We start from the raw sequence: 26,948 nt of genomic DNA, 5'->3' as shown, positions 1-26,948 counted from the left end.
GAGAGAGTGTGTTAGAGAGACTTAATACATTTGCGAGTTGCTTCGCACTTCTCTTCCCTGAGAACACGGTAAACTGATACAGCAGAAGTTGGTTTTTTTGTGATGGAGGCATTTTCATGACTCAGATGATGTCACCGGGGCTGAATCGTTCCTCTCAGAAGGAAACGAGGACAAAGAGCGCCGTCAGGTAGAGAGCACTCAGCATTCATTTACATTCAATTCATTTGTACAGCCTCAAAATCACAAATCTGCCTCTGAGGGTTTAAAATGTGAACGTCCGATAAACAACTTGTCTCTGTACTTTAGCCGGGGGGGGGGGGGGGGGGGGGGTCGACCTCATGCACACTCACGCACAGATAAAAAAGCTGGTTCCTGAACGCCTCCAGTGGTTCTGTGAAGCATCATAACCTTTTACCGCACAACGTCACGTCCCTCGCTCTGCATGTCTTCCTTCAATAAGCGTATCTATTCTCTGGTCACCGATTGGCTCCTGAGGGTGAAGCATGTGATGGACGTCACATGGTCAGAAGGCAGCACCGTGCCGTGTGTCTTTAGCTGCTGGATGTCCTGTTTAACACAGACTCAGCTCCTTGTGGGATCCCCAGTGATCACTATACTTTAAATAACCGTTTTCTTTTCTTTTTCTCTGCCCTCCGACTCTCTTGCTTCCCTTTTTTATTTCTGTACTTTTGTTTGTGTGTGTGTATATATTTATTTTGATATTTGTGTATTTGTGACTTGAAACTAGAGATTGAGACCATAAACTCATGTTTACAATGTTTACTGAGGTAATAAATCAAGAGAGAAGTAGAGTCATTTTCTCATAGACTTCTATACAACCAGAGGAGTCGCCCCCTGGTGGACACTAGAGAGAATGCAGCTTTAACACATGAAGCTTTGAAGAACTTTACAGAACCGGAGTTTAACGCCTGGAACACATTCACAGCTGGATTATAAAATCCCAGATTAACAGAACCAGCTGAAACTGTCCAGAGACGAACAGTTTACTATGTTAGAAGTGTGTTTCTGAGTCAGACCCCCACAGGAAGGACAAGTAAAAAACTATAAATAAACAAAGCTTTTTAGACCAAACAAGCTCACATGAATCTCACAGGGCTGTTTCCAGGAACACGGTGTGTTAGTACATGTGTGGGCAGGAGCTGCGGCTGTTCATGTTCATGTAGCATGTAATAAGTAAAGTGTGAGTTCTGCATCGTCTGAGGCAGAGTTCTTCCTCTTGGCTGCCCACAAGTCGGGAGCACTAACATGTTCTAATGAACCTGGGTTTTCAAGACGCCTAAATTTCCTCAATTTGGATCTCAGGCTGAAAAGGATTAAGAGTCCCCACTCTGGGGTACACATTTCTGAGAATAATTGATTGTTTTCCGTGAACTGTTGCATGGGAGGCCGAGTGAAACCAGACACTTGGCCAACGTGTCTGAGTTTAGAGACAGGCTTTCACTGGGTGGAAGCAGAGATGGTCGAAAGAGAGAAATGAAAGGATGGAGGAGGGAGAGAAAGGACGTGTGGACGCAGTAATGAGGGATTCTGGACTTTTTAAATGGTCCTCAGTTCATTTCAAAGAAAGTTGTTCACCCAGAGCCTCGGTTACGTATTTTAAAGGCGACGTATCGCACTCATTTTCAGGTTCATTCTTGTATTTTGAGTTGCTACTAGAACATGTTTTCATGCTTTAATGTTCAGAAAACACATTCTATTCCTCACACTGTCTGTCTGAATATACCTGTAGCCAACCTCTGTCTGAAACGCTCTGTTTTAGGGCCTGTCTCTTTAAGAGGAGACACTACAGGTGAACAGGGTGAAAATGATTAACTCATAGATATCAACATGAAACTTCACCACTTCATTACTCGCATTAAGATGAATATTTTTTGTATTACAAGTTTTCTGAAATCTTATGTTTAAATATGCAAATGAGGCATTATCTGGATAACATCTGAATAACAGCAAGACCAAGGAGATTATTGTTGACTTCCGGAGAGGCCACACTCAACACCCACCACTGACCATCAATGGTGCTGATATAGAGAGAGTGAGCAGCACCACATTCCTGGGGGTGGACATCAGTGAGGACCTCTCGTGGACAGCCAACACAACATCACTGGCAAAGAAAGCCCAGAGGCGCCTCTACTTTCTCCGCAAACTGAAGAAGGCAAGAACACCACCACCCATCATGTGCACCTTTTACCGAGGCACCATTGAGAGCATCCTGACAAACTGCATCACTGTGTGGGGCGGAAGCTGCACTGACTACAACAGGAAAGCCCTGCAGCGCATAGCGAACACAGCTGGAAGGATCATTGGTGCCTCACTCCCCTCACTCCCCTCCCTGCAGGACATATACGACACTCGCCTCACCCGCAAAGTGACCATGATTGTGCGCGACTCCAGCCACCCCTCACACGGTCTCTTCAGCCTCCTGCCCTCTGGGAGAAGATACCGGAGCCTCCGTGCTCGCACCACCAGACTCTCAAACAGCTTCGTCCACCAGGCTGTTAGGAAGCTGAACTCTCTGAACTCTCTCCCTCCTCTCTTTAAGACTCCCCATGTCCAACTGCTGCTAAATACAGATTGATCGTTTTTTTGTTCTTTTTTCTCTTATTATATATATATTGTCTAAATGTTTTTTTAATCTATTGCACTGTATTCACTTTATATGTTTATATGTTGGACTAGAGAGAAACGTCTTTTCAACTCCCCTGTATGTCCAGTACATTGTGGAATTGACAATAAAGCAAACTTTGAACTTTGATTATGTAATGGTAACTTTTGGTGAAGTTAAGAGAAATGTTTTCTTTCCTCGAGTCTGAAAGAAGACTTGTTATGGAGGAAAAATATAACAGAACCTCTAAATTGATCAGAGAACTCGATTAGTCATTTCAGTTACACATCTTGGAAAGAATGAGCTCAGATGAGCCACTGGTCCTCAGAGGGAAGAGGTTAAACCCTTAAACTTAGGATGGGTTCATTTTATGGCTTTTAAATTCAGTTTGTAGTAGAAATATTGTGCTATTTATTTACTTTAACAGTTAATAAGCTCTCTTACTCTCTTATGTGTTTCAGAAGCAACGGCAAAAGATTTCATTAGGAAAGACTCAAGAAATAAAGAAGTAATCACAGTAGACACAGTAGTCTTCACACTTCTGTGTCAGATTTCAAGATTCAAAACTGTATTAAATTATTGAGAATGTATATTTTTGCAGCGTGAAAACCTGGACTCTTGTTTTTATGATGAAGCTATTACTAGTCACAGAGACCCGGTGTCTTTAAGTCCCTTTTAACGATTCCCGTGGCGATGAGTCACTCGTTAGTACACAACATTAAATCCTGTAAGAGGCAGCGGCTGCAGAGCAAATCCTGGACCGAGTCTCACAGCGGAAAGAGATATTATTATATTAAGACATTCTGTTATTTAAATGAAATGAATAAAAGCTGCGATGTAACGGTTAGCGTGCATTCAAGCTATTTGACGGTCGTCTTCTTCTCTGAACCCTCGAGAATTGAAAGCAATCATCTTTTACCAACTGATAACAATTGTGAAAATATGAATGCCTTGCAGATAAATCTATGGTTTATATTTCGGATGAAAGAACTTTTCATTGACCATGTGCTGGGTTGATACTGGTTTTATGTTGTGTTTATGGTGAGAACATTCATGTGAATCAAACTGGTGATTTTATCAACTTATTAAAAAGATTCTCTGACACTGAAAACGTCTGTTGATGCTGCTTATCTTACACTTACAATGAGAGCTTTATCTTTAAAGGGGATTTCCTGATCCACCCGCGGGACGCTAGCAATAACTACATTGTTGTCATGTAAATAATACAGGAATAATCAATGCACAACGGAGAAAACTATCTTTAATTAAAGCCAGGCCAACATTTCTGTCCAAATTCATCGTGAGAATTCATCGAGAGAAGTAGAGTCATTTTCTCATAGACTTCTATACAACCAGAGGAGTCGCCCCCTGGTGGGCACTAGAGAGGATGCAGCTTTAACACATGGAGCTCTGACTTCACTCTTCAGAACGGATGTTGACGTCTGGGCCTGAAGAGATGGGCTCTCAGCGTTGCCATCTTGGCATCTTTCTCATCACATTTAAAGACTTCTGGATTTAGTGCTGCTGGATCATTTTATTGGAAAAGAATTGTCAACACTGGGCTGGACTTTTTGCTTGGATAATGTTTAAAATCTAGCGTTCTCTTACTGGTTTCTCAACATTACCAACTCTAGCTTTAATCAAAGAAAATGCTATTTGGAATAAGCTCAAATGCTATTCGGATGTTCTAATTTGGAACATCCGAACGTAATATGCTGTTTACATGACAGCTATCTAATTCACAATATTGTCACATTCTGAATAATAGTTGAATATTAGCATTCATGTAAAACATAGACAGTGTTTAGAGGTAAATCCCTGTCACTTCGCATAGTTGCTACCATTGCAGATCATTTGGTAAGGTCCATTTCTGCTCCACCTCCCCCCGAGACTGTAGCGTCCACACTTGTGTTTGTCCTCTAGACTAACATGAGAATAGAAACCCTTTTTATTGTCATATACATATACACATACACGAAATTTGACCTCTGCATTTGACCCATCCCTGTATATAGGGATGGGTCTGCCAATGACAGGCGCCCGGGGAGCCGGGTTCAGTGTCTTGCTCAGGTACACTTCGACACGTGGCACGTCCCAGTCGAGGATCGAACCGTTGACCCTGCGGTTACCAGACATAAAGCAGAAACATTCAACTCTTCAGAAACTACTTGTACCTTTATGTTGCACTGCTCTAGTATCTCTGTTTCTGACAGGCAGATGGGTGGAAACGTAAAGACTTTAATGCATATCTGCTGCAGCATCAAGCGACTCGCTCCCCACCTCCCTCTGGTTCCCCTCTCACTCTTGACTTGGAGCAGTGGGAAGCTGTCACTTCTCTTCCTGTTGTTACTCAGCCTCTCAGCAGAGCCCCAATTACCAGAAGTCACTGCCCGCTCCCCGACAGGCCCGGTCACACCTGGTTAGCTACCCATTAACCACACACTCATGACCACAGACAGAATTCAGCAGAGCTTAGCGGATACAGCTAATGTGCCGCCTACTCCCCTGTGAGTCACGGGAAAAATCTACAGCAGGACAATTTACAGTACCAGCTAACACCTCACTGTCTGTTTCTCCTTTCATGGTTTGTTTGTTTGCTGGAGCTGGAAACGCAGGTTTGTCTCTTCTACTTGTGTAAAGGGTAACGTCTTCACAGGTAAGAACTATGGACAGATTACTCAACAGGCCTAACAGGCAAAACCCAGGGGCACAAAAACTCCATATGGGACTACAAAAACTCACAAAACAACTACAAAGCCTCTCAAAATGACTACAAGGAGACTCAGAGCAACTACAAAATGACACAAAATGACCTTCTTGGCCTCTTAATTGCACACAACTCAACTTTATTGTCACAATAGTTTAACGTCCGTGTGTGCACGCTCATTCACATACTGCTCATGTGACTCGGTCTTCACCCTGCCCAAACAATCTGCACTCTTAACTGAGCTGAACTTTTTAAAAAGGTAACAAATCAGGATGATTCCTGTTACTGATCACATTCATAGTGATGATAAAGACCTTTTGTGTGCAAGAGCTCCAACGTACGTGACCTGATGCTTTAAGCCCGGAGGAGTTAAAGGGACCACATCACAGCGATAGCGGGCTCCAATAGCATCTATTATGTGTCGCGGTTTGGGCTTCCACCTGACTGTGACGGCTACGGGCCATAAAATCTCTTCCTGCACAGTTTGAGATTTGGGCTGCTGCTGCTCCACACACACACACACACACACACACACACACACACACACACACACACACACACACACACACACACGGTTATAACAAGTCTGTTTCTGTGTCACCCTGATGCAGTGTCTAGTTGCTCCACAGGGTGGTGCCAAACCAAACCGAGGCTTGTTGAACTGCACCTGTCCTCTTAACGTGTTGAGTTCAGATCCACTGAAGTCTCAACAACACAGACACAGTAAGAGATGGAGCAGCAGAGCAGCAGCAGCTCCTGTGCTCTGAGAGGTTGAACCTGTTTATAAGGACTCTGGCATGTTTGTAGAGATCAGAGAGAACAGCTTCAGTTCCTCATCATGAAGGTTAAAATATTATAAATATAGCGTTCACTTAAACTGATATTGATTCTTTTAGGAGTCTAACATACGTCCACATCAGTACGTTACTGTGCTGGTACTCTGGTACTCTGGTACTCCGGTCTGTTCTCTACTGTAGTAATACTACAACAACAACAGAGTACCTCGTACTACCACACTTCTAAACATCACTACGAATCGCTTCAATGGTGAGCAGCAACTGGTGGTTCGGAGTCTATTCTAATCTTTAAAGATGACGACATTACATCAGACTCTGTTAATAACTCTGAACGTAGAAACATAAAATAAATACTCAGCCTATCGTCATGGCAACGCCTGCACTTCTCCCTCCTCTGCTGCCGGTGGGCGGCGGCCTGCAGCGGTCAGGATTAACCCGGATTAAACCGCGGCTGCTTTACACTTCTGTTGCAGCAGCGTTTTAAACGTCGTTGAACATTTCTTCGACACGTGTGTGAAGCGTTTGCTGCACACACGCCTCTGAGAGCATCCCTCTACCTCTGAACAGACATGATGCTGAGACGCTCAGCTGTTTACTTTTATAATCTATCGTACGTCTATACGCTAAATAATATAACAAGTACTAATCTAAGCATTGTTTAGATTAACTTAGTGTTAAACTAAGAGTGTCTTTCTTTAACACTGGTGCACACGAAGGCATTCATATGAACTCAGATTAAGTGATTCAAGTGGTTCAAGTGAACGCTTTATTAGTGGAGAGATTTTAAATGAGACATGTAGAATAAAATGTTGTTGATGAAATATCACAGTTTTAAGCTTTGTTTTTCCTGCTTTTTTGGACAGAAGTGTTGATCACAAATGATGTGTTCAAGGACCGTCGGAAAGAAGAAAATCTTACGATAAGGACGTTTTTTACAGCTTCTTGGCTGTGATAAACGGTGAAGTTTTGGCGATTGTTTAAAAACAACAACATGCTTTTAAATCCTGCCGGTGAGTTTTGGGGTTCAGAGAGTTGATGTTAAACGTTTGTGCCTCACGAGGAAAAGTTTCGTGAGCAGGGTTAGGGTGTGTGTGTGTGTGTGTGTGTGTGTGATACCTGACGTTGTCGTGCTTCTGGATGTAGATCTTGTGAAACATCATGTCCTCCTGCTTGGCGTTTATGTCGGCTTTCATCTCCATGGCAACGTGGCGGGGAAGCACCGACAGCAGAAGACGTTCCTGCAGGAGAGCGTGGGACGCAGTAAGTGCAAGGTAAGCTAAGAGGTGGAGGCTGTGTGTGTGTGTGTGTGTGTGTGTGTGTGTGTGTGTGTGTGTGTGTGTGTGTGTGTGTGTGTGTGTGTGTGTGTGAGGGGAGCAGGCAGCGTGACTAACACCCTTCAGTGAAATTAAATACATATCAAAGCAATTCTTATGACATCAATGAATCTTATAAACACATGAATGCAATTTGCATATAACATTTTTTTTCCATCATTTAACATTTTTAAATATTCACATATAAGCTGCACGCCCATTTTTTAAAACACTTTTCACAGCTTCCGACTCTAGAAAAGTTTCTCGTGTGTGAAGATTCGCTGCTTCTCTTTTCTTATGAGAGGAAACGATAAATTGTCATTATTGTCATTTTAATACCATATCATGCCACGGACATAATAATGATATAATAGCATAATAATGCAAAGACCAATTAATACATCTGTCTTACATCTCAAATGTAGAATCTGATACTTTGCTAAAAAAGCATTTTACGACAGAGGGTCAAGCCACTGCACACACTGTCAGAGCAGCGCATAGTATTAGAAGTATCAAAGGGTTCTTGGTGGAACCCCCAGTTGGTTCTAGATGAGACCCATGGGTTAATTAAGTAATTAATTAAGTTTCTCAGTAAAACTCCCTGGATGGGTTCTAGATAGGACCCTTTGAGTAATTAAGGGTTCTCATCTAGAACCCACTGGATGGGTTCTAGATGAGACCTTTGGAGTATCAAAAGGGTTCTTGTTAAAACCCCCTGTGGGTTCTAGATGAGACCCTTGGAGTAATTAAGGGTTCTAGGTAGAACCCCCTGGGTGGGTTCTAGATTAAACCCTTGAAATAAAGAAGGGTTCTAGGTCGAGCCCCCTGGTTCAGTTTCAGATGAAAAGCTTGGTCTATAGAACCCTCTGTGTGGATGTCTGTACCCTCAGAAGGTTAAAAGGTTCTGCTTATCTCCTCCAGAGGGGGTTCTGGGTGGAACCATTGAACCCCAGAAGGGTTCTCTGTACGACAGAGGATGAATCCACTGCAAACACTCTTCAGAGACATCTTTTCTTTCCTACAGAATTCAAAAGCTTCCAGTGAAGTAATCCTTTAACAGATTCATTTGATCCGATCACCTCGGTTCCGGTCGCTGCCTCCTCTCCGTCTCCAGCCACCGTGAACCTCTGAGCTCTCACCTGCTGCTGGTTCTCTCTCTGGGAGTGAAGGCGGGCCTGGATGCACTCCCTGGTCTCCTGGAAGGCCTGCCTCTGGGAACCCTCGGCAGGGTAATGGGTGCACACTCCCACGATGTTGGTGCAGGAGAAGATCAGCACGTTGGACACTATCTGTGGAGGACGGGGAGACAGAACGAGTTAGAACGCAAGCACGGGGCAACATGTATATCTTTAATATATCGATATATACAAATACAACATCTGGGGCCAGATGTGATAGATACTGAACACACAAAGGAATGAATAGACTAAGACGAGCATTCTGTTTGTGTCGCTCCAAATGTGACGGAGAGAAGGTCAGAAGGTTTACGGCGTGAATATGTTTGATGTAGCTGTCAACTATAAAGTAATTGCCTATTATTTTAGATTATTGGTTGTTAAGAAAAGAAAAGTCCAGCTTCTTAAAAGTGAATCTTTTCTGGTTTCTTTCCTCCTCTGCGACAGTAAACTGAATATGTTTGAGTTGTGGACAAAAGAAGACATTTGAGGCCTTCATTGGGAAACTGATCACTTATCACCAGTTGTTGTCATTTTACAGACCAAACATTAATTAATCTAGAAAATAGACGGATAGATAATGAAAATTATAGCAAGTTGCAGCCTTAGTGTAATGCGTGTTTTTATTGAGCCCAAATAAAAGGTTGCCATTCTGTCACAACAAGTGAACACAGAACAATCATTCCGGGCCCTTCAGGGTTCTAGATGAAACCATTGGAATATTAAAAGGATGGTCGTAGTTCCAGTAGTTCCTAGTTCCTGGTTGCACCCTTAGAAAGTGGAAAGCCTCTGGATAGATCCTCCAGAGAAGGTTCTGGGCAGAACCATCACACCATAGAAGGGTTCTTTGTAAGGGAACCTTTGACAGATGGCTCTAGGTGTAGCCCTTTATGTTGGGTTCTAGGTGGAACACTCCAAAAATATTTTTTTACCAGAAACCAAAAAGTTTAAGGGGACAAGCCGAAGAACCCGATATGGTTCTAGTTAGCATCATTATCTCTAAAAAAGTGCTTTCAAAATAAGGTTCGATTGTTCAAACTGTTGGATTTTCTGGGTTTCTGTGTGAATGTTGACGTACTTGACGTTCTTGTGGAACAAAGGAGAGGGGGCTGGAGAACCCTCTCTTTGACCACTTAAAACTAAAAAGGTGTCATCGACGCTGTCCAAGTTTGAATCAAACAGCTCGCAGGCTGTCATGTGTCCACCTCACCAGAGCTAAGAAAGACCTGTTCTCCATTCAGTGGCAGCCACACAGCGAGCCCCGGGCCGGGCATTCTTTCCATAGAGCCATCTAACGGGCTGAATCAGCCAGCTGACTCACATTCACACCACGGGCCTCTCTGTTGCCGGAACAAACTGAACAAACACAGCATGTCTTTATCAAGTAAAAGAAAAAAAAACCTTTAGCAGTTCTCCCTGCTAAAAAATAACAACACAACAGTCAGAGGGGAGGAGTGACTGGTGGACGACTGGGGAAGTGAGGCACGACGGAGGAGAATAAAGAAATGAGGTGCGAGACAGAGAGAGGGTGGTGAATTTAGAAAAGGTTACTCTTTGCTATTTTCTGCTTTCTCATGAAGCTGAACTGGACTGAATAGAAACACCATGACCAGCGAAACAGAGGTTTATGTTCGTTATTATTGGCTGCTTGAATATGTATTTTGACGTGATTATTCCTACAGTTCAGCCCTAGAAACTTCTGTCAAAGAACTCAACATTTATTGGCGGAAAAGACTCTTCAGCTTGAGGAAGCCCTCAAAGAAGTCTTGAAACTAGAGATTGAGACCATAAACTCATGTTTACAATGTTTACTGAGGTAATAAATCAAGAGAGAAGTAGAGTCATTTTCTCATAGACTTCTATACAACCAGAGGAGTCGCCCCCTGGTGGACACTAGAGAGAATGCAGACTTCACTTGTCACAACCAGAGGTTGTCGCCTGGTTTGGAGTCAATAAATGTGGGAATCAATGAGCCACTGATGCTGAATGAAATCAGTTGACGCTGCCAGAACAAAAAGCAATGTTCCACGATTGATTTGCAACAACTTTCCACTTAGAAAAACTATGAAAGGTCTGCGGGTTCAATACCATGAAAACCAAAGTGAGGAAACACAGAGTCCGGCTTGAAACTGTCCGAATCTGACATTTAAAGGTGGGTTCCTGCTGCCTACAGAGGACTCAGCCAGCCGGCTGCAGCTGCACACGGAGCTCCACGGCGGCCTCGAAGCATCCGCCCCCACACTGCCATGGAAACGGCATGCATCAGATAAAGTCTTTCAACAGGTCAATACAAATATTCCCCAGCAGCAGCCTTATTCTATTAATTCTGCCGGCGCTCACCCACGCCTTATTTGGAAAACCTGGGCTTCTCCTCACCGCGGAGGGAATGTGAGAGCAGAAAAAACACAGCCATCATATTTTAACACAGAGATCCTCTTCAGGTTACAATACAGATCTATTACGACACAACTGATGAAGAATAGTGGCGTCAATAACATGAATAACTCAAAGTCTTCTCAAACTTTACAGAGAGAATCAGGGAAGATCAGTTCCTCTTAGTGATTCATGCCTAAAGAACAATATCTCATTTATTTTAAAACATATATAACTTCAATAATAATATATGTATAGAAGACGTAAGCTCAAATAAACACATTTACACAGTAATGACTGCTACTGGTGTCATTACATCGGCTACCTGTAACATTCAGGATTGATTTTTGAATTCTGCTGCTTGTTTTTAAGGCTCTTAAATGATTTATTAAGCACCTTCATTCCTCCCGTTGATTACCTGAGCATGCTGCTAACCGTTCAATTAGGTCGTCAAGCGCCGGCTTGTTCAATGCACCAAAAACAACGTACAAAAAGTGAGATGATCAGCCTCCTGTTGCTGCGCGCCAAAGGTTGATCTTTTTCTAACAGTTATTATTTAACATTGAAATGAAAGAATAGCTCTCTAGCTAACTCTGGCACATTTATATTGAGGTGGAAACTGAAATGTTGATAATTATGCACGTCCATGGTAAATAAATAAATAAATAAATAAATAAACAAATAAATAAATAAATAAATAAATAAATAAATAAATAAATAAATAAACAAATAAATAAATAAATAAATAAATAAATAAATAAATAAATAAATAAATAAATAAGAAAGAACACGAGGGAAACTCATTCTCCTAAAAAGCTAAATTCAGCTTTTAAGTCCCAGAAGGTCGGAGGAACCGAGACGGAGTGAACGTGTCTATGTTGAGCACAGCAATCAATCAATCAATCAATCAATCAGCCAAGTTAGATTTAAACAGCACCTTTTAAAGGAATCAACTTAAAGTGCTTTACAAATGATTGAAGAGAAAAATGAGAGAAATGAGGCGAATGCAATCAAATGAAGTTAAAACAAATGAAAATAAAGAATAAACTAAAATTAAAATAACAAAACATATTTATATATATTGTTCTTGTGATGTAGCCCAGACATTATGCAGACCATAATGTAATGTTACCATCAACTTTCTACAGTTTGAAAACAATAAATCAAATATATTTTTCCAAACAGTTTGTGCCAGAAGTCCAAACATTAACCTCATCATCTCCTGTACAGAAACACGGCTCCATTAACATCATTTAAAGCAGGCTGGAGCTACGAGGGTCCAATCGTGTTTGTTTCATATTTCACCTCCAGAGCAAAAATAAATCCCATATACTGTATGTATATATATGTATATATATGTATATATATACATATATATACATACATATACATATATATATACATATATATATATACATATATATACATACATATATATACATATATATATATATACATATATATACATATATATATATATATATGTATATATATGTATATATATGTATATATATACATATATATACATATATATGTATATATATGTATATGTATATATATATATATATATATATATATACACATTTATATGTATATAAGTCTGCTAATTAGGGAGCAATGACAGTAACCATGGAAGTGGCCAGTCCGACATTATTTTAGTGTCTGATTAATAATTGCCAGCAGAGGCCATAAAAACACCAGAGCAGGACATCACAGGTGTCAATATTTACCCAGCAGTCTGTGTTTCTGCCTCCTACGTCTCTCCCACACCTCCTGTTGCCGTGATGGTAGATCTCCTCACGGCGCTCGGCTTCTCTCCGTCTGAGCTCCCGACACGCTTCCAACACACTTCTCATTTATACTCTAGAACCTCTGAGAGATGGACAACAGCATGTCTGAGGAGGACTGGCAGCCAACATCCAGCCCACATACCCAAACCAATGCAGACCAGACCCAAACCAATGCAGACCAGACCAATCCAGACCAGACCAAACCAATCCAATGCAGACCAGACCCAAACCAATCCAGACCAGACCAATCCAGACCAATCCAGACAACATTCGGTATATCTGCTCACACATCTTTGATACATTGCTGCAGTAGAGAGAAGATGTTTTGATGAGCACGTCACCATCAGGGCTGGTCCTCCAGCAGGATTACGAGGATGCATGACGGGACACATTTCTGTAGCCTGCAGAGGACAGTAAATCTATTAAATTCAGAAACTCCCCAAAAAACGGGGAACGAAAGGAAGAAACCTCAAGGAGAAATGCTAAATGTGACGCAGACTTCACAGCTGGTTGCATTAATGCGCATTTAAAGGTGAGCAAAAGGTTAGAGAAGCAGGTTTGGGACCTGAAATCCCTGATTCAATCGGGGGGGGGGGGTGTACAGCTTCAACTACCCCTCCCTCTGTATCACCCCCGAGGTGTCCTCCACTCATCCGAGTACAAAACAAGCAGGAAGTGAAACACAAAGTTTGCAAAAATGAAAAACACACATTTCTAAATGTACATAAAAACATGTTTCCTCCACAAAAAAATAAACATAAGCAACGCTACAGGAAGCTTAGGACAGATAATGTGTTAACCTTCTTTTCAAAATAAAATTCCTTCTAAATCCACACAGGATTCAGGAATTTTGAAATCCTCAAAGACAGCTTTGTAAATGATTTAAAGAGATAGAAAAGGCTTTAATTCATGCATGTTGTTTTAAGGCCGTGTTCTAGAAAATCTGTTGTTGTGTTTTTCTAAATATTGTGGGAATTGAACACATGGTGAACATTCCTTCTAGGTTCCTTCTAGGAACATTCCTTTTAGGTCATCAACAAGTTGATGACCTAAAAGAGCATTTTGTTCTGAATCAAACTAGAAGTATTTACTCCCACACAGAGTACGGCTACCAAGCAGCTTCACGTTAGTTTGAGGAGCATCACTGCGTTGATGATGGGTACGTTTTGCTGACATTTGAATTAGTGGAGCTCGTTAGAAGCAATGCATTGCCTGTAGTTGAGCAATGACTCTGTAAAATGATTAAGGAAATTAGAAAATAAATGGTTAACGCTTTCGTTTTGAAATCAAAACTACTGCGATCGCAAGATCACAAATTCCTGTGAGGAAGACCATGAACTTTATTAAAAGCTAAAAGTCAAGGACAGAAATAAACAGGCCTGTTAGCGGTGTTCTTCTGGCCTTTTGGGAAGAACTGGAACGCTGTGTCGGTCCCATTCCTTCTAACTGTTACTTCTGATTAGATTATTCAATTGATTACAAGTAGAGCACACTGAGGCACATTGTGTGCTTTGAGGAGAAAAGCAGGTCATGTGCTTCATGCTGATTACTGAGAGCAGCCCTCTCTCTGCAGGCCAACGTACAAGGAGGTGAAAGTCTCTCACGTGAGAGCCTGCAGCTGCTTGTTGCCGGATTTTACCTCGAAAGCAGTCAGCTGCTTTATTAATGCCTTCATAACATGCAGGAACCAAACCAGAGGATCAGACTGCATGAACCAAAGAACAGGTTCTGTGTTTGTAATATGTTTCACATCACAATCCATAAGACTATTATTAGACTCCTGTGTGTTGGGAGGGCAAAGTGCACTCTGCTGTACATTAAATCAAAGGTAAATTAAATCACGTGGAGTCAGCTGCGTTACTCTTATTAACAGGAGGATGTGAATGTGCACAGTGTGTAGCAGTCTGGACTCATTCACTCATCCATCAGCCAGAGAGCAGAAGCAATGAGCAAAGACAGTGTTGCTTTTATAAAACACATATATGTGCTTCACTAACAGATGCATATATTATAATACAAGTTCAACACTCACACTTGTTTCTATGGTGTATGAATGTTTGCATGTTGTATTGAACACGATCATCTACTCGCCATCATTTAACATGAATGTCGTCAACAACTATGTACAAGCAGATTGTATTCATGGCGTGTTCGGTTTCTGTAATCTTCTCCAGGAACAATTTAAGAGCATTTCCTCAAGTTTGAGCCGCGAGAAGCATTTTTCCCAGTCCTGTGACTTTTGTGCGTTTGTGTTAAAACTAGTTTCAAACTTGGATCCACCACAAAACTGTGGTCAAGGGTTCCGTTCAAGCGAGATCTAATGCTGTTATTTATTGATTAGTGCAGCTTTAATTAAGGGGTGAAATGTTGAATATCTGGCCAGCTTCTCCAAACAGATAGGGGCAGAGCTCCAGCTCTACTACCGGATCATTACAATCTACATCTACAGTCATCAGTTATTAGATACAAGTCAACAAACAGCAGGGAGAGAAAACATTCAACCAAGCTGTTAAAACTCAAAATAACTATTTTATAATCTTCACATGTTGTTTACGTTATCCATCTGTGTGTTTACTGTGATACTAACCGGGGCTGTATGGTTAGTACAGCTTTGAGAGTTTGATTATTGGATTAAATCCAGGCGGCATCCTCTGGTTCTGCCGAGTGAAGTCAAAGCTTCATGTCTTAAAGCTGCATTCTCTCTAGTGTCCACCAGGGGGCGACTCCTCTGGTTGTATAGAAGTCTATGAGAAAATGACTCTACTTCTCTCTTGATTTATTACCTCAGTAAACATTGTAAACATGAGTTTATGGTCTCAATCTCTAGTTTCAAGTCTTCTTCAATACAGCATGATGTTCATTTAGTACATTATGGTCCATTTAGAGTCAAACAGACCATAAAGCAGGGGATGCTTTAGGGCGGGGCTACACGGTGATTGACAGGTCGCTACCAGAGACGTATACGGCGTCTCTACGTCACTCCTCCTCAGTCCAGATATGGTCACTTCCTGTTCACTGGTTGAGAAAAAACAAGGAGACGGCCGTAATCCAAGATGGCGACGGCGAAATCGACGAACTCAAGGCTTCAAAACGTCAGACCGCAAACCATGCGTGACGTCACCATGACTACGTCCACTTCTTATAAACAGTCTATAATTAAATCCAAAGAGGCAGAAACAAGAACACGTATTTCGTATATCGCCTCTCCAGGTTACAAGTAATACTAAGACAAGACTAGCTGGTTAGCATGCTAACTTCGGTATTATTCCGTATTCGCCTTTTCAACAACTAACACACACAAACTCAAGTATCTGATCCCGGGCCTAGTGTGAAAATGCCCTAAATGTCCCAACTTGCTGACATCTCAACAGCACAAAGCACCGAACTAAATCTGTTGTTCCGAAACAGCATGTGAAGGAGAAGCACTTTGACAGAGTTTGGCTTTGACTGGGAACATTTCTGGAGTCCTCCTTCAACACAGGGCCACAAAAAAGAGCTTTCAAGCAGCACTGATGCCTCACAGGAGACGCTGAACTCCTGGGAACTAAAAAGGTCATTCTGTGAGTCATGCCTTTGAAGAAGAAAGACAAGCCCACCGACAAACAACAAAAAAAAGCATGTTTAATTTTTCATCTCGTGCTTCAAAAGAGAGGAGACGGATAGGGGGACGCTGACTAACTGGAGATTCTACCAAATATAGACTCCCGTTTCAACGGCGGCCGTACGGGAGAACCGGCTGCGTGGTACTCTTTGATGTCAACACCTAGCACTCAAAGCTATTTTCCTCCAGAGCTTCAGACAGGAAACAAATCCATATTTTAATAGCCAGGTAGGTCAGTGCCCCCAGTGTACCGCTATCCACCTTGACAAAAGCAAGAAATGACAACTCCTATTCTCTCTCTGCCTGCACGGATCTATTCAAAGCCGGGAGGTTAAAGGATTCAGTCCCTCCCTCTCTTTACCTAAAGGCCTCAGAACCAACACAGCCCTGATGAAGTGGTCTGAGACAATGCTACACAGATATCCTGTAACACACTCGCCGTGTGGCGTCCTTTAGTCTGAATGATGAAACACGATGTGTCTCCTGGGACGACTCGTCCTGTGGGAACACTCTTTGTGTTGAATTTGTCAAACACCTTGACATGTTTGGTGTAAAGGATGATGATGCCAGTGCCTTTAAAGTGATTCCAACACCAATAGAGGACTTCATTTGATACCCATCATGTGAATGGAAGCTGTGTGTGTGCCTCATTGGCTAGCTAATCAGCGCAGCCCTGATGATAAAGCTTTGTTTATACTCGCGAGGGAACCTCGACGGATGGTGCGCGAGCTCGTTGTTCGTTGCATTATTCTCTGAAACTCTAGAGAGCGTACAAACAACATCTAACAAATGGACACAATGTTGTAGAGACTTCATGAGCCCAGAGAATTAATGCTAATAACTTTGGTGATCCCTTTTGTACCTTCATCAAGTCTTTATGTTGTCTAATACTTTTGTTTTATGACCAGATTTCTGCAAAACTAACGACACTCCCATCAGCCTCAGCTGTGTTTTGTAAAGCCGTAGATAGACACAGGGAACGTGCTGTAAGCCACCAAACTAAATCCACTGCAACTGTGGAGCACAGCCTCCAGTGAAGAAGAAATCAACCTTTCTATTATCTTTCAAGTCTCCACAACAAAACTGCATCGTCTAACACAGGACTTTCACCAGGAGACCGCTGTTCATGCCACGTGTCAAACCAAAAGTCAACGATGACTTATTTTAAATTACTCCATGACTTATCCATTACTTAAATAACGTAACAAACAAACTTATTTTAAGCCAAACCCCCAATGTTTTACTGGACATAACCAAGTAGTTTTGTTGTGTTTCTGTTTCAATTTACAAGATTAAACATTGTTTCAGTTAAGTCTTTAAAACTGCGACCGACATTTCCCCCCAAAAAATAACTTAATTGAGAACGCAGCTCTACCAGAGTAGAGTCACTTTCTCATAGACTTCTATACAACCAGAGGAGTCGCCCCCTGGTGGACACTAGAGAGAATGCGGCTTTAACACATGAAGCTTTGGATTCACTTGAAGAACCGGAGGTTGACGCCTAGTTCAACCAGAGAATAAGCATTTAGTTGTATGTTATTAATAATTAATTGCTAAAAATAAAGCCCTGTTCATGATTGTGATTCAGTAAAACAGCAGAGACTGCATTCAAGAGCCGTCCAGAGAGATGGACATAAAGCTGGCTGCACATTGAGAACGTTTTAGTTTGGATGCCTACTTGTAGTACTCACATGGATGATATTTGTGTCTGTGCCAGTGGGCTGCCTTTTATCTCAGCCTGCGGTATCTCCGCAACTGAATAAGCAGAAAACTGCTCAAATCCTCCTCTTTCTCAGAGACAAATGCCTTTTTTTAAATCAAACTAACAACAAATCGCAAAGGTTTGAAATGGATCTGAGATCCTTTGAGAGAGACAGATATCTCTACGGGACACTATGAACATACTTTAAACAGCATCAGAAATGGAAAGAACATCCTATAGAGTCAGAAATCAGTGAGAAGAATATTTGCAATGGTTGAATAAATATATTAAATAATTATTAATAACGGTTTCAGCTCTAAAGAGTTTGAAGAGTATCTTTTGTCCATCCCTTTATGAGCACAGTGGACCCATCTTCTGATGCTACCTCCAGCAGGATAGTGCAGCATGTCACAAAGATCAAATCATCTCAGACTGAACATGACGATGAGTTCACTGTACTCTAACGGCCTCCACAGCCACCACATCTCAATCCAACAGAGCAGCTTTGGGATGTGGTGGAACGGGAGATTCTCATCATGGATGTGATGCTATCATGTCAACATGGAGCAACATGTGTGAGGAATGTTTCCAACACCTTGTTGAATCTCTGCTACCAACAATTAAGGCAGTTCTGAAGGCAAAAGGGTCCAACCCGGTACTAGCAAGGTGTACCTAATAAAGTGGCCGGTGAGTGTGTATATATATGTATATATAACAAAGTCTGCATGTTTTACAAAAGATGGTCACGGTCAACTCAAACTCTGTGCGACGCTGTGAGAGTGATTCACGGCCGTCTCAGGAGGAGAAACAGCTGAGTGAACCAATCATTCCTGTTGGGGTAAAATAAAGGGTGGTTGTGTGTGTGGGAGAGATGGAGAGACGGGGAGAGAGAGAGAGAGAGAGAGAGAAAACGCCGAGCCTCCAACATACCGAGCATTCCGTCTGTGACCCAGCAGGGGATAAACATTAACACTCAGTATTTGTGTAACTCTTCCCCGTTCTGCATGTTTACTTGACACCATTATGAGAAACGAGGTCACATGAAGTAAACAGAGGACGTGATGAAGCTCCAACATGTGACAGAAGATGGAAAGGTTATAATATGAACCTCAGTGGAAGTGGATTAATGTAAGTGGCATTAAAGATATTCAAAATGATACGAGCATAAACTCATACTGAGGCTATCAGAAGAGTGTGTTTGCTGCTTTAGTTTGGATGCCTACTTTCAGTATTTTATACAAACATAATAAATTAAACGTTATTTATAATCTTTTGATTTACATCATTTGAATTTACACTGTAAAACTTTGGAGAAGAGTTAAATGTTCAGACGAAGGCTCTGATGTCTGTTAATAATAAAGCAAGTTTAGTCTTTTGGACATTAGCTGCAGTAATCATAACGCTCCAAAATCATGTGAAATTAATAGTTTTAAGTCAAAAACCTTCATTTTCTTTGGGGACCCACAAACCCAACATCTCCTAAAAGATGTTTTCACTGTAAGCATGTGGACAATGAGCTGCTGACAGCGACCGATACACCAACGTGTGAATGAGGAGAGTACGGGGACCTGTTTGTATCCGTTAGTGTAGATTAGGGAAAGTTGATTGTGTTTGACTCAGCAGAAACGTGGAGTTAACACACATGAGAAGAAACATGCAGTTCATGTTGTTGATATCATTTTAATCAAACTCAACTCGGTTCCTTCTGTTGCAAGTTTTCCAAGCATTGGTTTTCATTAGTTGATGGAAATGTGATTCATTAAAGCGTTTGTGCTGCTGCTGGTGGAATCTTGTCAACGGGCGACGAAGACGATCGGAGCAAAAGGAGGAAGAGGAGAAAGAGAAGAATAAAGTGCTGATGGATAAAGTTTGGTTCCCTACCAACAGCTCTGCAGCACGCTGTGCTTCAGCTAGATGTCCCATGATCCTCTTCACCGCCTCCCCTTGTTTTACCCACACTGCCCTTGTGATGCTCCGTTGTGTTCGGGGGGTGTCTGGGAGCCGTCCTCGGCGGCCATGACAGCTCTGTCTGAGTGATCAAACACTTCCCGCGCTGTGATTTCCACAACAACGAGCCAAAACAGACCGGAGGCCCCTCGGAGGCCGTCGGACCGAGTCTCAGTTAGGACTCGGTCTGTTCGGGGACGGTTTACACATGTGACACCTTTCACAACATGACAATTGCACTGCTGAGGGAGACAAAAACCCCAAAACAAACACAACTCTACTTCTCTACAACACCAGAATATTCTGCGTCCAACAGAAGAGCAACTTTACGTGGATCCTCTGGTGCTGCTTTTCTTTTGTCATCGTCTGTATGTCTGCAGGAGAGGACGTATCATCTCAAATACGTCTCAACATCATCTGCACTCTTTAACGTGGGACTTTTATTTACAGATTCTCTCCTTATCAAGTATTTGATGTCTATAATTTAAAAGGTTTAAAACCATTTAAATCATATTTGGACCACTTTTCTAACTGAATTCGACTTGTTTGAAGCTTTATGAATCTAACAGTGAACTCAAAAAACTCACATATTAAATATAAAATGGACTTAAATGCTGATCTTTTTTTCCTCATTCCCCTCCTTTCGACGTTTGAGTCTTTGGTGTTAAACTATAAATAAATAAATATATAACACAAAATCAGTGTTAGCCTGTGTGTGGAAACAAGAAAGAATAAGGGACGTTGTCGCACTAAAAGAAGACAAATGGTGCTTAGTATTAGAAACAATTGTAATAGGTTAGTTTGTGATGGAAACAACCAGTTAGGAGAAGTGAGTGAGGAGTCGGCAGGCAGTCAATGGGCGTATAAAACAGGTAATAAAAGGTGTTTGGAGAAAGTGTGAGTCACCACAACCACGAGAGGTCCTCCAGCAAGCAGCAACAACCGGACACCCAAAACATTAAGCGGTCCTCGTATCCTCATGCAACAGTTAGTGTGATATCTTACAGGACGTTGTGCGGTTTCCTACGATAGTCAGCAACACGTGTACATTTCTGTTCATTACGTGAATACAGTCTTTTCAAAATAAAGTTCCATGTTGACAGGAAACAACTCAGTTAGGTTGAAGAAAAGATTGTGAATTACTTAGTTAGGTTCAGGATTAAAATAACGACAGCAGTGTCGTTACTGAAGTGAACAAGTTACGTGACAAATGAATCATGGACGACTTCTCGTTCCACACGGAGAACAGACGGCGGTCTCGTTTTTTGTTTTTTTCAGCAGTTCATGATTACGTGGATTAAATACAAATATACTTTGTGTGATATCTATGAATTACAGCGCTTTCATTGTTCCGTAGGTATAGCTACGCACGCTGGATCAGAACGGCTCAAGGATGAGAGATTAGCCGTGGACAGACACAGAGGTGCACACTCGCTCACACACGATGGCACGGTTCTCCTGGCGGAGATGATCACATCAGTGGTTCTGTTAACAGAGGTCAGCTGAGTTAAACTGAGAACGCACGATAATCAAACACAGCTCAGTGTTTGTCACTATAATCAGAAGTAATCGTTGCTTTATTTCCTCTCACAACACAACACTGTGCTCCATCGTTCACGGCTCCCATTAGTGAGCCTTAGAGAGATTGTTCACGTTGAACTCTGCACAGAAGAAAAGCTTCAAGTCCCCATGGAAACGTCTCTGGGGATGAAGTCCAGGTCACCGCATGCTGCACATAAATAGTACTATTGTACTCTGTCAGGAGTTTCCGTAGCAGAATATCTTTCTTCTGCCCATAATCACACTTCCCTGAACATGTTTACAAGCCCTCAGACTCTCTTCAGAGTGGAACGCTGGCACAGGAAGCTATGCTTAATGTATCAGTGAAGTATTAAACCTTGCAATACCTCTCTTGTAGTTGTTGCATATGAACCGTGAAATGTACTTAGAAAAGGAGAAGAGATAATATATTTGAAAGTACACACAGTCAGGCAGAGGACTGAGGAGTTTGAGGGGTAACGGGCTCAAAGCCAAGACCACCAAGTGTTGATCACACCAACAACTTACGGGAACTAAGAAAGAACACTTTTTAAAGTGTTTCACTCTCTCATCACAGTACCGTAGTATCACAGTATCATAGTATCACAGTACCGTAGTATCACAGTATCACAGTACCGTAGTATCACAGTATCACAGTACCGTAGTATCACAATATCATAGTATCACAGTACCGTAGTATCACAGTATCGTAGTATCACAGTATCACAGTACCGTAGTATCACAGTATCACAGTACCGTAGTATCACAGTACCGTAGTATCACAGTACCGTAGTATCACAGTATCGTAGTATCACAGTACCGTAGTATCACAGTATCACAGTATCACAGTATCATAGTACCGTAGTATCATAGTATCATAGTATCACAGTACCGTAGTATCACAGTATCACAGTATCACAGTACTGTAGTATCACAGTATCATAGTACCGTAGTATCACAGTATCATAGTACCGTAGTATCACAGTATCACAGTATCACAGTATCACAGTATCATAGTACCGTAGTATCACAGTATCACAGTATCATAGTACCGTAGTATCACAGTATCACAGTATCATAGTACCGTAGTATCACAGTATCATAGTACTGTAGTATCACAGTATCACAGTATCATAGTACTGTAGTATCACAGTATCACAGTATCATAGTATCACAGTATCATAGTACTGTAGTATCACAGTATCACAGTATCATAGTACTGTAGTATCACAGTATCATAGTACCGTAGTATCACAGTATCACAGTATCATAGTACCGTAGTATCACAGTATCACAGTATCATAGTACTGTAGTATCACAGTATCACAGTATCATAGTACTGTAGTATCACAGTATCATAGTACCGTAGTATCACAGTATCACAGTATCATAGTACTGTAGTATCACAGTATCACAGTATCGTAGTACCGTAGTATCACAGTATCACAGTATCACAGTACTGTAGTATCACAGTATCATAGTACCGTAGTATCACAGTATCACAGTATCATAGTACCGTAGTATCACAGTATCACAGTATCATAGTACCGTAGTATCACAGTATCACAGTATCACAGTATCACAGTATCATAGTACCGTAGTGTCACAGTATCACAGTAGCACAGTATCACAGTATCATAGTATCACAGTATCATAGTACCGTAGTATCACAGTATCATAGTACCGTAGTATCACAGTATCATAGTACTGTAGTATCACAGTATCATAGTACTGTAGTATCACAGTATCACAGTATCATAGTACTGTAGTATCACAGTATCACAGTATCACAGTATCATAGTATCACAGTATCATAGTACCGTAGTATCACAGTATCACAGTATCATAGTACCGTAGTATCACAGTATCACAGTATTATAGTACTGTAGTATCACAGTATCACAGTATTATAGTACCGTAGTATCACAGTATCACAGTATTATAGTACTGTAGTATCACAGTATCATAGTACTGTAGTATCACAGTATCACAGTATTATAGTACTGTAGTATCACAGTATCACAGTATTATAGTACCGTAGTATCACAGTATCACAGTATTATAGTACTGTAGTATCACAGTATCATAGTACTGTAGTATCACAGTATCACAGTATTATAGTACTGTAGTATCACAGTATCACAGTATTATAGTACTGTAGTATCACAGTATCACAGTATTATAGTACTGTAGTATCACAGTATCACAGTATCATAGTACTGTAGTATCACAGTATCACAGTATCATAGTACCGTAGTATCACAGTATCACAGTATTATAGTACCGTAGTATCACAGTATTATAGTACTGTAGTATCACAGTATCACAGTATTATAGTACTGTAGTATCACAGTATCACAGTATTATAGTACTGTAGTATCACAGTATCACAGTATCATAGTACTGTAGTATCACAGTATCACAGTATCATAGTACTGTAGTATCACAGTATCACAGTATTATAGTACTGTAGTATCACAGTATCACAGTATTATAGTACTGTAGTATCACAGTATCACAGTATTATAGTACTGTAGTATCACAGTATCACAGTATTATAGTACTGTAGTATCACAGTATCACAGTATTATAGTACCGTAGTATCACAGTATCACAGTATTATAGTACTGTAGTATCACAGTATCACAGTATTATAGTACCGTAGTATCACAGTATCACAGTATTATAGTACTGTAGTATCACAGTATCACAGTATTATAGTAATGTAGTATCACAGTATCACAGTATTATAGTACTGTAGTATCACAGTATCACGTATTATAGTACTGTAGTATCACAGTATCACAGTATTATAGTACTGTAGTATCACAGTATCACAGTATCATAGTACTGTAGTATCACAGTATTATAGTACTGTAGTATCACAGTATCACAGTATTATAGTACTGTAGTATCACAGTATCACAGTATTATAGTACCGTAGTATCACAGTATCACAGTATTATAGTACCGTAGTATCACAGTATCACAGTATTATAGTACTGTAGTATCACAGTATCACAGTATTATAGTACTGTAGTATCACAGTATCACAGTATTATAGTACCGTAGTATCACAGTATTATAGTAATGTAGTATCACAGTATCACAGTATTATAGTACTGTAGTATCACAGTATCACGTATTATAGTACTGTAGTATCACAGTATCACAGTATTATAGTACTGTAGTATCACAGTATCACAGTATCATAGTACTGTAGTATCACAGTATCACAGTATTATAGTACTGTAGTATCACAGTATCACAGTATTATAGTACTGTAGTATCACAGTATCACAGTATTATAGTACCGTAGTATCACAGTATCACAGTATTATAGTACCGTAGTATCACAGTATCACAGTATTATAGTACCGTAGTATCACAGTATCACAGTATTATAGTACTGTAGTATCACAGTATCACAGTATTATAGTACCGTAGTATCACAGTATCACAGTATTATAGTACCGTAGTATCACAGTATCACAGTATTATAGTACTGTAGTATCACAGTATCACAGTATTATAGTACCGTAGTATCACAGTATCACAGTATTATAGTACTGTAGTATCACAGTATCACAGTATTATAGTACTGTAGTATCACAGTATCACAGTATTATAGTACTGTAGTATCACAGTATCACAGTATTATAGTACTGTAGTATCACAGTATCATAGTATCACAGTATCACAGTATCATAGTACCGTAGTGTCACAGTATCACAGTAGCACAGGATCACAGTATCATAGTATCACAGTATCATAGTACCGTAGTATCACAGTATCATAGTACCGTAGTATCACAGTATCATAGTACTGTAGTATCACAGTATCATAGTACTGTAGTATCACAGTATCATAGTACTGTAGTATCACAGTATCACAGTATCACAGTATCATAGTATCACAGTATCATAGTACCGTAGTATCACAGTATCACAGTATCATAGTACCGTAGTATCACAGTATCACAGTATTATAGTACTGTATTATCACAGTATCACAGTATTATAGTACCGTAGTATCACAGTATCACAGTATTATAGTACTGTAGTATCACAGTATCATAGTACTGTAGTATCACAGTATCACAGTATTATAGTACTGTAGTATCACAGTATCACAGTATTATAGTACCGTAGTATCACAGTATCACAGTATTATAGTACTGTAGTATCACAGTATCATAGTACTGTAGTATCACAGTATCACAGTATTATAGTACTGTAGTATCACAGTATCACAGTATTATAGTACTGTAGTATCACAGTATCACAGTATTATAGTACTGTAGTATCACAGTATCACAGTATCATAGTACTGTAGTATCACAGTATCACAGTATCATAGTACCGTAGTATCACAGTATCACAGTATTATAGTACCGTAGTATCACAGTATCACAGTATTATAGTACTGTAGTATCACAGTATCACAGTATTATAGTACTGTAGTATCACAGTATCACAGTATTATAGTACTGTAGTATCACAGTATCACAGTATCATAGTACTGTAGTATCACAGTATCACAGTATTATAGTACTGTAGTATCACAGTATCACAGTATTATAGTACTGTAGTATCACAGTATCACAGTATTATAGTACTGTAGTATCACAGTATCACAGTATTATAGTACTGTAGTATCACAGTATCACAGTATTATAGTACCGTAGTATCACAGTATCACAGTATTATAGTACTGTAGTATCACAGTATCACAGTATTATAGTACCGTAGTATCACAGTATCACAGTATTATAGTACTGTAGTATCACAGTATCACAGTATTATAGTACTGTAGTATCACAGTATCACAGTATTATAGTACTGTAGTATCACAGTATCACGTATTATAGTACTGTAGTATCACAGTATCACAGTATTATAGTACTGTAGTATCACAGTATCACAGTATCATAGTACTGTAGTATCACAGTATCACAGTATTATAGTACTGTAGTATCACAGTATCACAGTATTATAGTACTGTAGTATCACAGTATCACAGTATTATAGTACCGTAGTATCACAGTATCACAGTATTATAGTACCGTAGTATCACAGTATCACAGTATTATAGTACTGTAGTATCACAGTATCACAGTATTATAGTACCGTAGTATCACAGTATCACAGTATTATAGTACTGTAGTATCACAGTATCACAGTATTATAGTAATGTAGTATCACAGTATCACAGTATTATAGTACTGTAGTATCACAGTATCACGTATTATAGTACTGTAGTATCACAGTATCACAGTATTATAGTACTGTAGTATCACAGTATCACAGTATCATAGTACTGTAGTATCACAGTATCACAGTATTATAGTACTGTAGTATCACAGTATCACAGTATTATAG

The 26,948-nt window shown here is 40.4% G+C and overlaps 1 protein-coding gene across 1 annotated transcript in view; it reads right to left on the bottom strand.

Moving 5' to 3' along the window:
* Positions 1-26,948, bottom strand: part of adcy5 (adenylate cyclase 5) — a 65,195-nt gene that overhangs the window by 23,053 nt on the left and 15,194 nt on the right. The window contains 2 exon segments of the mRNA XM_076085085.1: positions 7,244-7,365; positions 8,580-8,729. Of these exon segments, the coding sequence (XP_075941200.1) occupies positions 7,244-7,365; positions 8,580-8,729 (272 nt within the window).

This window comes from Anarhichas minor, unplaced genomic scaffold, assembly GCF_050575085.1.
Source record: "Anarhichas minor isolate MPS153535 unplaced genomic scaffold, ASM5057508v1 ptg000138l, whole genome shotgun sequence".
NCBI lineage: Eukaryota > Metazoa > Chordata > Actinopteri > Perciformes > Anarhichadidae > Anarhichas > Anarhichas minor.
The sequence above is the reverse complement of the archived record's forward strand: the minus strand, read 5'-3'. Positions and strand labels throughout refer to the sequence as shown.